Below are 10,872 nucleotides of genomic sequence, written 5' to 3'. Positions count from 1 at the left end.
GGGTTCCTGGACTATGAGGTTGGAAGCTGTGGGTGGGAGATGTCCTGAGGTGATGAGGGTGTGTATGGTCTGGGAGATGATGGTTTGGTGATGGGGGGTGGGGTCATGGTCAAGGGGGCGGTAGGACGAGGTGTCCTCGAGTTGGCGTTTGGCTTCAGCGATGTAGAGGTCAGTGCGCCAACTACCGCTGCGCCCCCTTTGTCCGCTGGCTTGATGGTGAGGTCAGGATTGGAGCAGAGGGATTGGAGGGCTGCGCGTTGTGAGGATGAGAGGTTGGAGTGGGGGAGGGGGGTCGACAGGTTGAGGCGGTTAATGTCCCGGCGGCAGTTGGAAATGAAGAGGTCGAGGGCAGGTAAGGGGCCAACGCGGGGTGTCCAGGTGGATGCAGTGTGTTGGAGGTGGGCGAAGGGGTCCTCGGAAGGTGGGCTCTGTATCTGTTCTGTTGAGATCCCTCGTGATTTTATAAACTTCTGTAAACTGCTATCATATCTCTTCCACAATCTCTTCTCAAGGTCACCAGTCTTGTGTTCCAGAACCTGTTGTACGTGGAGCCAAACTGTTTCAGTACAGCTACAGCACGGACATTTACCTAGCAATCACCAGTAAAGTGACTGAAGGTATCATCAACATCGCTACCAAGCAGCATTTGCTGTGCAGTGCCCTGCTCACTGTGTTTCAGTTTGGGTTACATTAGGGCTGTTCAGTTCCTGATCTCATTACAGTCTTGATGCAAAATTGGACAAAGGAACTGAACACCAATTGTGAGGAGAGAGAGAGAGGCTACCCGTGACATCAAGGGCATATTTGAGTAAGTGTGGCATCAAGAAGTCCTAGTAAAATACGAACCAATGGCAATTAGGGTGAACTTGTCTGCTGGTTGGTGTTATGGCTGGCACAAAGGAAGATGGTTGTGATTGTTGGAGGTCAATGATCTCAGCTTCAGGCCATCTCTGGGCAGTGTCCTCGGCCTAACCACCTTTAGCTGTTTCATCAATGTCATTCTCTCCATCATAAGGTTAGAAGGGGTATGTTTGCTGATGATTGCACAGTGTTCAGCACCATTCACAACTCCTTGGATACTAAAGTTGTCTAAATTACAGGATACATATCTAAATGTAGCAAGAACTGGCCAATATTCAATTAACAGCAAAGTATTACAGATGTTGGAAGTCTGAAATAAATACAGAAAGTAGTGGAAAATCTCAGTAGGTACAGCAGCATCTGTGGAGAGTGACACAGAGATAATATTTCAAGTCCAATCTGACTCTGCTTTGGAACTGCCGGGAGCTGGAAATTGATAGCTTTTATGCTGTTGATAAAGGGGGAGGAGCAAGTTGAACAGATGGTGAAGATCCTCAGAGCAAAAAGCACAGGGTGGGGTGGTAGTAGTAGTAGAGCAGTGATATAGATGAAGAGCATGTGTTGTCCTGCAGGTTAATAGTAGAAAGTAGGTCAGTTCTGGTAAAACCAAACTTGGGTGCTGCTGGTGATGAAGGGGATGCAATCAAAATGGAAAATAGTGATCATGGGGTTTGGTCATGAATTTGATGAACTCAAGTATTGAGTTCTGAAGGCTGTGGAGTGGCTAAGTGGAAAATGAGGTGTTTTTCCTCCAGTTGGCATTGGGCTTTGTTGGAACACTGCAGCAGACTTAGGACAGAAATATTAGCATGAGAGCAAGTTGGTGTATTGAAATGGCAGTGACTGAAAGGTGAGGAGAAAGTGAGGACTGCAGGTGCTGGAGATCAGAGTCAAAAAATGTGGTGCTGGAAAAGCACAGCCAGTCAGGCCGCATCTGAGGAGCAGGAGAGTTGACATTTCGAGCATAAACATTTCATCAGGAATGAAAGTGGTCACCCAGCCTGTCTTTGTTCTCACCAGTGTAGAGGAGGCAGATAGTACAGTAGCTGAGATGAAAGAAATATAAGCGAATTGCTGCTTTAAGGTATATTTGGACCTTGGGCAGTCTGGGGTAGGAGATGCATTTGCTCGATTGCATGAGAATTTGCTATGGTGGGGCAAGAGCTGTGGAGATGAAGAGGTGTTGGGTGTGACAGCAGAAGTGATCCAGTGTGTCACAGAGGGAACAGTCCCTGTGGAATGTTGACAATAGAGACAAAGTTCTATTTCTTGTGGTTTCCTGCTGGATGTAACAGAAATGACAGAGGATGATCCTTCAAATGCAGAGACTATGGAAACCCTATCATTATTTTGGGAGGAAAGGGGAAAGGGACAGGACAGAAATGTGGAAAATGGTCTGAACACAACCGAGGACCCTGTCAACCGCATTGGGCAAGGTTCTTCAGTTCAGGAAAACAGGAAATATGGCTGAAGCATCCCTCTGAAAGATGGCATCATTGCAGCAAAAGCAATGAAGATGGAGAAACTGGGAGAATGGAATGAGTCCTTGCAGGAAACAGGGAGTGCGAAGCTACTGCTAAGATAAATGGGATTCAGGGAGTTTGTCGTCGATATTGATGTATAGTTTTTTCCTAGAAAAATAAACAGGGAAGCCAAGAAATCAGAGATGAACCAGCTGAAGTCTCAACAATATGTAAGTTTGGTCTGATAAGTAGCAAGTAACATTTGCTAGTGCAATGCCAGGCAATGGACATCTTCAACAAGAGAAAAATCAAACTACCATCCCTTGACATTCAATGTCATTGCCATTGCAAAACTCACCCCATTAGCATCCTGGAGGTTACTAGAAACTGTATTTGACAAGTCATATAAATATTGTGGCTACAAGAGAAGGTCAAAGCAATGAATTTCGCAGCAGGTAACTCACCTTCTGACTCAAATTCCCCAACTGCCTAGATCAGTGCAACTCCAACAACACTTGAGAAGCTTCCCACCATTCAGGACAAGGCAGCTGGCTTGATTGGCACCATAGCCTCAAACATTCACTCCCTGCACCATCAAACCACAGTAGAAGCACTGTATACTATCTACAAGAAATAACAAGGTTTCTTGGATGGTATCTTCCAAATCCATGATCATTATTATCTAAAAAGAGAAAGATGGTAGACAAATGGGAACACCACCATTTGCAATTTCCTCTTCAAGCCACTCACCAGCCTGATTTGGAAATCCTTCAGTTTTGCTGGGTAAAATCCTGAAACTCTATTCCTAACGGGAATAGCGCTCTACCTAGACCAAGTAGACTGCAGTGGTTCAGGACACAGCTCGTCACCACCAACTTAGGGGTAATTAGAGATGGGCAGTATTTGTTAGTTCAGCTGGAAAAGCTCATATCTCCTAAATGAACTAAAAACAATCTGTCCATATACCTGAAGTCACCAGAAACATTTTTCCCCATGCTATCTCACACGTCCATTTCCTTCCTAAAGTGTGATCAGAATAAGACACAACTCTTCATTTGATGCCAAAAATGAAAAGTTTATAATGAATCTTAATAAAACACTTTTTTTGCTTTAATTGAAGGGTTGTTTCCCACATCCTTTCTCCACTCTTTGATTCACCATAACATCCCAACTTTGAGCCCTTTCCCCCACTATTTAATTTAAAATCTGCTCTACTCCCTAGTTAAGTGGGTTGCAAAAACACTGTTTCCAGTATGGTTCAGATGTAGACATCTGCCCAGTATATATCCCACTTTCTCCAGTACTGATGCCAGTCCCCGATGAACTGGAGCTCACTTCTCCCATACCGGTCTTTCAGTCATGCATTGATCTGTCTGACCTTGTTCACCCTATACCAATTCTCACGTGGCTTGGATTATAATCCAGAGATTATTGTTTTAGAGATTCTGTTTCTTAATTTGGTGATGAGCTCCTCACATTTGCTATGCACAACCTTGTTCATAATCTTTCCTATGTCATTGGAACCAACCTGAGCCTTTTGAACAAGTATTTTGCTTTTGTTGACATCAATGATATAAAAGGCATTCTGAAATAGCTGTAAATTAAGGAGAGAGGAACTTGGTGCAATCACTAGGGAAACCATACTGAACAAACTGATAGACCTGTGGCCTAACAAATTTCCAGATCCCGATGGACTTCACTCGAGAGTTTTAAGAGCTGGTTGATAAGGTAGTAGATGTGCTCATGTTAATTTTCCAAAATTCACTAGTTTTGAATTCCCCATTACCATCTACCCCTGATGGTTCCCCTGTGTAACAAGAATCTGTCTACCTCTGTCTTAAAAATATTCAAGGACCCCCCCCATTGCTTTCCGGGGGAGAGTTACAAAGTTGTCCAACCCTTTGAGAGAAAAACATCCCATTCCTGTTCTGAAAGGCCGCAACCCATTTTAGACTGACCCACACGAGGTAACATCATTCCCATGTCTGCCTTGTCAAAACCAGTCACACCTTATACACTTCAAACAAGTGACTTCACCCTCCTGTAAGTTCAAGCTCAGCCTGTCTGTATATCCTCCAAAGAGTCAATTGAATTTACATCTGAAGTCATATTGGTAGTATTGGTCCGCTTTCAAAAAGCACACCTTGGAATTCAGAAGTTCGATATGCCTTTAGGTGATCCAGCATTATGATCCATCTCCAATATGAACAAGATTAAAGACATCAGCAATGCTCTTATTGTACGGCAGAATAAGATCAAGTGACTGAATGTCCTACTTCTGCTCGTAAAAGATATGTTTGTATGCTTCACTAATATGTATCAGGAAGATAAGTGGTTCTGACACAGACTCCTAAGAAATCTCACTATATTTCTTACTTCAGTCTGACAAATGCAACTGTTCACTATGAGTTTCAGCCTAACTCTTAGATATGTTGTCACTTATTGAGTCATTTAGCATAGAAACAGACCCTTTCGGTCCAACCTCTCTGTGTCAACCAGACATCCCAATCTGACCTAGTCTCATTTGCCAGCATTTGGCCCATATCCCTCGAAACCCTTTCTGTCCAAGTGTCTTTTAAATGTTGCAATCGCCTCCACCACTTCCTCTGCCCCTTTTATTCCATGAACTTTTATTTTGTCAAATTATGCAACACTTTATCAAAAACATATGACATTGCCATCAGAACCCCCTCTGTTATCTGATCAAAAAGCTCAATCAAGTTAGTTAAGCATGATTTGCTTTTGAATTATTCTCTCAGGTGTTCAAGTCACAATTAATTTTGTTGCAAAATATCATTTCCAAAAGCTTTCCCACCATGGAATTATACTAGCTGGCTTATAAGACCATAAGATATAGGAGTAGAATTAGGCCACCATTTGATCATAGCTGGTATGTTTCTCAACCCCATTCTCCTGCCTTGTCCCCATAACCTTTGGACCCCTTACCAATCAAGAACCTATTTATCTCTGTCTTAAATACATTCAATGACTTGGCCTCCACATTCTTCTGTGGCAATAAGTTCCACATATTCACCACTCTCCAGCTGAAGCAATTCCTCCTCAGCTCAGTGCAGGGACGTCCCTTCACTCCGTGGCTGTGTGCTCAGGTCCTAGTCTCTCCTACTAGTGGAAAATCTTTCCCACGGCCACTCTATCCAGGCCTCTCAGACAACTATTTAGCATTGATTCCATTTGAAAGTTTGATTTTCCTATTTTCATTCTTTCCTGGAAACCCCTCACCTTTCTACTTCTCTTTCTTTCTTTAAGATGCTCCTTAAAACCTACCCCTTTGACCAATTTTTGATTGTCTGCCCTAACATTATCTTACATGGCTTGGTGTTCAACTTTGATTTATAATCTAGAGTGAACCACATTTGGTGTTTTATTACCTTGGAGGCACTATATAAAAGTAAGCCATCTGAAATTATTGTTCATTATGGCTAAACAGTTTTATAGCTGCTGGGGCATTGTTTCCTTACTGCCTGCTTTGTGACATGACGTATTTTCATTTTCCAGATATATGTGAGTACCATGAGAATCACTATAAAGTTGGTGAATCCTGGAAGACCGTCGACTGTTTTCACTGCAGCTGTGTGAAGGAAAACAAAGTTATTTGCTGTGACATGTGAGTGATTTAATGATCTCTGGATCACTACAAATTAGTCACCGGAGTGATACAAAATAATACAGAAAATCCCTTCAGAAATACTTCCAAACAGCCAAGCAAACTAATGTGAAACCAGTTTCACCATCCACCAGGATTAGATTAAATTTCCCACACTTACTGTAAAAATCAATCAGAAAATATTTACAGTGTCCTGGATTTTGTAATAACAATAATTGTGATGAAACCTTTTCACATCTCTGAAGTCCCCTTTCAACCCTCAAATCCTCTGATAGTTCTGCACTCCCCCAATTCTGATATCTTGTTCATTCTTGGGTTTAATTACCCAGCCAATGAGACAGCCACGTTTTCAACTTCCAAAGTTCTGGAATTTCCTCACTAAACCTCTCTGCTTCTGAATTCTCTTTCCTCCTCTTTTAAACCTGCCTCATTAAACATCTCTTCTAATGTCTCCTTAAGTGACCAACTAAAGTTTGTTTGGTAATTCTCTTGTTAAACACCTTGGGATGCATTACCAATTTAAAAATATTACAGAAATGTAAGTTATTTACCCATGGTCATCATTATAAAGAAATAAAATGAGTAGTAGATGCTGCAGTCTGCACACTCGTGGTAAAGCACGGAAATTAGAATATTGCCACCTGCTCCTTTACAGGTTTTGATATACTGGTAATTTGCCAAAAGATGCAGCAATAAAATACAGGAGGTAAAACTGTGGTACTTATCCATTACAAATCCAATACATACTCACAAAAGAGTAGAGTTTGTCCATTTAAGAATAAGTGAATGTTTAGCAGTCTGTTTTATATTAATAGGAGAAAGTGAGGACTGCAGATGCTGGAGATCAGAGTTAAAAAGTGTAGTGCTAGAAAAGCACAGCCAGTCAGGCAGCATCTGAGGGGCATCACATTCCCGACGAAGAGCTTATGCCTGAAACGTCGACTCTCCTGCTCCTCGGATGCTGCCTGACCAGCTGTGCTTTTCTAGCACTACACTTTCTGTCTCGGTTTTATATTACTGCCTGTCAAATAACCTCTCTGGCCCTGAAACTAACTGTTACAACATTGCGAGTAGCTGAAACAATCCTGCATCTTCTAAAAGGGAAGTGCATTATGGCTATAATGAATACTGGGACTCATTCTAAAAGTGACTCTGGCCCTGGGAAAGACTGAAGAATGGCTGACCATTTGAGAGAGCAGACACCAAAGTTTCTGAGTTGAAAGAGTGCAAAGAAGGAGAGGTTTCCTGTCCCTCAGCCTGTGTGTGTACTCAGAAGGCAATGGCAAGAGCTAGCATAGGAATATAATGCTAGGGTGTATCTCCAAGAATGTGGTCGCAATGCGGGCGATAAATTGATTATCTCACAAAAGTGGCCAGAATTAGTGAATGATCAGACTCAAATGCCATTTCCTCCCAGCTGCACCATTTCCTTCAGGGTCTTCTCAATTTGCAACAACCACAACACTCACCCATCAACAATCTGTATCAATTAGGACACAACTCTACTTCAGCTTTTCCCCCTTCATTTAGTACTGTTGCAAACCTCAAACCCACGGCTCACAGGCAGCTCACATTTTTATTGACATAATTTTCTCTTTGTTTCCAGCAAAGGTATTCTTTGGGTTTGGAGGTTGTGTACTGAAATTATTTGGGACTAGTTGGCACACAAGAAACAAAGTGTAGTAAGAAATGGGTCTTTTTCGGAGTGACAAGTGGGGTATTGCAGGGAACAAAGCTTGGATACCAGCTATTCACAATAATAATGGTTTAGATGAGGAAACAACATGTCGTATCTCCAAGGTTGCGAATGACATAGAGCTGGGTGGGAGGACAAACTGTGAGGAAAATATAGGGAAGGTTCAGTGTGATTTGGACAAGTTAAGCAAGTAGGTAAACACATGGCAGATGCAGTACTATGTGGATAAATGTGAGGTAGCATAAACAGGAATGCAGATTATCACAATAGACTAGGAAAGGGGGAGGTACTAAACATAGGTGTCCTTGTACTGAAAGGAAGTGTGCAGGTACAGAGGGCAAATGGTACATTGGCTTTCATAGCAAGCAAATTTGAGTACTGGGGCTCACATAAGTTAGCTATCTTACTGCCATTGTACACAGCACTGGTAAGACCACACCTAATGAATTGTGTGCAGCTTTTGTCTCCGTATCTGAGGAAGGATGTTCTGGCTATAGAATGCAAACTAGATTTACAGACTGATTCCTGGGATGATGGGAATGACATATGGGGAAAGACTGGATTAGTTAGGGCTTTATTCACTAGAGATTAGAAGAATGAGGGGAGATCGTATAGAAACCTAGAGAATTCTAACAGGATTAAATAGAGTAGGTGTGGGAAGGATGTTTTCGATGACTGTGGAGTCCAGAACCAGAGAACAGAGTCTCAGGATAAGAGGGAGGCCTTTAGGGTCAGAGATGTGGCAGAATTTCTTCACTCAAAGACTGCCTGTGGAATTCACTGCCATAGGAAATTGTTGAGGCCAAAACATTGAAGACTTTAAAAATATGTGGATGTAGTTCTTAGAATTAAATAGATTAAAAGGATTTGGGGAAAAATTGGGAACAGTATACTGAGTTTGATGATCAACTATGAGCAAGTTGAATGGCAAAGGAGCCTTGAAGGGCCGAGTGGCCTACTCCTGCTTCTTTATTCTATTTTTCACTGTTTCTTCTTGGATGATTGAGGACAACAACTTGTCCTTGTTGTCATGGTATTTAGATGTCTTGTCCAGTTGAGTTTCTGCTCAATGGCAACCCCCAGATTGTTGATGGTGAGGGACTCAGTGTGATAATGTCTTTGAATGTCAAAGATTAGATTAGGCTGGATTGTCTCTTGTTGGAGATGGTCTTTGTCTGGTATTCACGTGAATTGACACTTCTCAGTGCAAGCCTGTAAGTTGTTCCAGTCTTTCTGCATATGGACGTGACAGCTCCGGTATCTAGGGAGTTATGAATGGTGCTAAACAGTATGAAACTATTTGAAAACATCCCCATGTGACATTCACTCTATCCTCTTCCTATCCCATCTGCCAAAATGCATGTCGGTTTTGCATTCCATCTGCTACTTCTTTATTCATTATATTAGGCTATTAATGTGCTGTTAAATGTGATTTAAATTTTCCTCACTGTTTAGCATTCCTTCAACTTTTTATCATCACCAAATGTTGAAATTTTATCCTATCTTACAAATTTCACAACATTCACAAAAAGTAAAGAAGAATGTCCCTAGAATTGACTTTTGCAGAACAACACTGTCTACCATTCTGCTGTCCATAAAAAAATCTACCGTGACTTGTTGCTGTCTGTCATTAAGCTGCTATCCCTTTATCCAATTGCATTCTCCTATTCCATGATGGTTATTTTTTATTAATGAGTCGTTTATGTGCAACTTCTTCAAATGCTTTCTTAAAACATGTATACATAACATCCACCAGACTCCCTTCATCAATATTCCCTGTTACTTCATTGGAAAATTCAATTAAACTAGTGACTATTCTTGAAAGTATGTTTTTAATGATTTGGAAGGTGAGCAAAAAACATTGTGTTACTAATGGGCTGGATCATATAACTGTATGATTTGAATGTTGTTTAATATTTAATATTGCATCATAGTAAACTTACTTACTCTGTTTATCTTCCCTTAATTATCTTATGTTCTTCTGAAATTCAGAAACAAAATTTAAGTTATGAACTCATAATTAATGAATACTGCTGTGGATTTCTCAACTAAGATCCAAAAAAGAATGTAACAATAATTTTCTGTAATGGTTTGGCTTCACAAAGTAGTCTACACAGTTTTCATCAGTTACAATTTATGCCATTTGTTGGTCATTCACTGAATTTTTTAAAATGTATTTAATGGCTTGTGTATATTGAATGAAAAGTTAATTAGAATTGATTTCCATTCAGGGTAAATTACTCAGTTGACCTTAGTAATCATTGTGATGTTTGGTACGATCCATCGACTTGCCAACTCTCCCTTCTCTGTGGCCACAGCTTGATGAAGACACAGAAACGCTCCATTAAATCAGATGTGCCATTCAATAACAAGCTAGATTCACACTCAGCTCATCCAATGACTTAAAATCTTGAAAAAAATCATATTTTGAATAAAGAAAAGAAATGTTATATATAAACATTCTACATGAAATATGTATGCAATAAATTGTTAATTTTATTTAAATTATTTTTATTAGGCTGGAATAAGAACTTCATAATGATGTCTTTATTGTATCTGAGCGTTATAACTCCATGGAATATGACTGTAACATAAAACCATTGCGTAAGTCTTTAGGATATTGTACTTTTAAAATTAATGTGACTCAAAGGACTGGTGTTGCTGCTGGGTGAACTGCAGAAGCAGATTTGACAAATGTCCCCATTTTCCAAATTAACTTCAGTTCCTCAACTAAATTAACCATGGTATCACGAATGACTATCAATCCAGATATACTCTTACTCTGCATTCCATTTTTAAAAATCATTCAATCTTTCATTTCTTTAGAATGCAGCTCATAAATTATTACAAGTTGCAAGACTGAGTATAGTCTGGGAGTATTTGTGAGTTTTGAGGGATTATTGTCTTCATCCCTTAAGGAGGTAGCTTGTGAAAAGGTTTGCTCACTTGTTGTAGAATTCACCCAGTTGTCATTAAAAAGAAATTGGTGAATTGTATAGCTTGCATAAGGATGCTTATTCAATTCCCAGATATAGAATGCAAAAATCCACACCTCAAATCTGATCCGATATCAAAGGATCACCATGACAACGTTGTCAAGAATCAATCAGTTGCTGCTGAAACTTCATTTCTTCAAATAATGCAAGCTTCACTTTAATGGCAAATGGGCATATGCCCAAGCTGTAATAGTAACAGCTCACAAGTGTGAGTCTTCTGGAAATCCCACA

The 10,872-nt window shown here is 40.5% G+C and overlaps 1 protein-coding gene across 1 annotated transcript in view; it reads left to right on the top strand.

The window, feature by feature from the left end:
* The window catches only part of msmp1 (microseminoprotein, prostate associated 1), a 12,871-nt gene extending 2,820 nt beyond the window's left edge, over window positions 1-10,051 (top strand). Inside the window, exons 2-3 of the mRNA XM_043700277.1 lie at window positions 5,841-5,949; window positions 9,877-10,051. Coding sequence (XP_043556212.1) covers window positions 5,841-5,949; window positions 9,877-10,051 — 284 coding nt within the window. The remainder of the gene's footprint in view (window positions 1-5,840; window positions 5,950-9,876) is intronic.
* Window positions 10,052-10,872: the final 821 nt, after the last annotated feature.

The sequence above is a fragment of the Chiloscyllium plagiosum genome, chromosome 1, assembly GCF_004010195.1.
Source record: "Chiloscyllium plagiosum isolate BGI_BamShark_2017 chromosome 1, ASM401019v2, whole genome shotgun sequence".
Lineage (NCBI taxonomy): Eukaryota > Metazoa > Chordata > Chondrichthyes > Orectolobiformes > Hemiscylliidae > Chiloscyllium > Chiloscyllium plagiosum.
The sequence above is the reverse complement of the archived record's forward strand: the minus strand, read 5'-3'. Positions and strand labels throughout refer to the sequence as shown.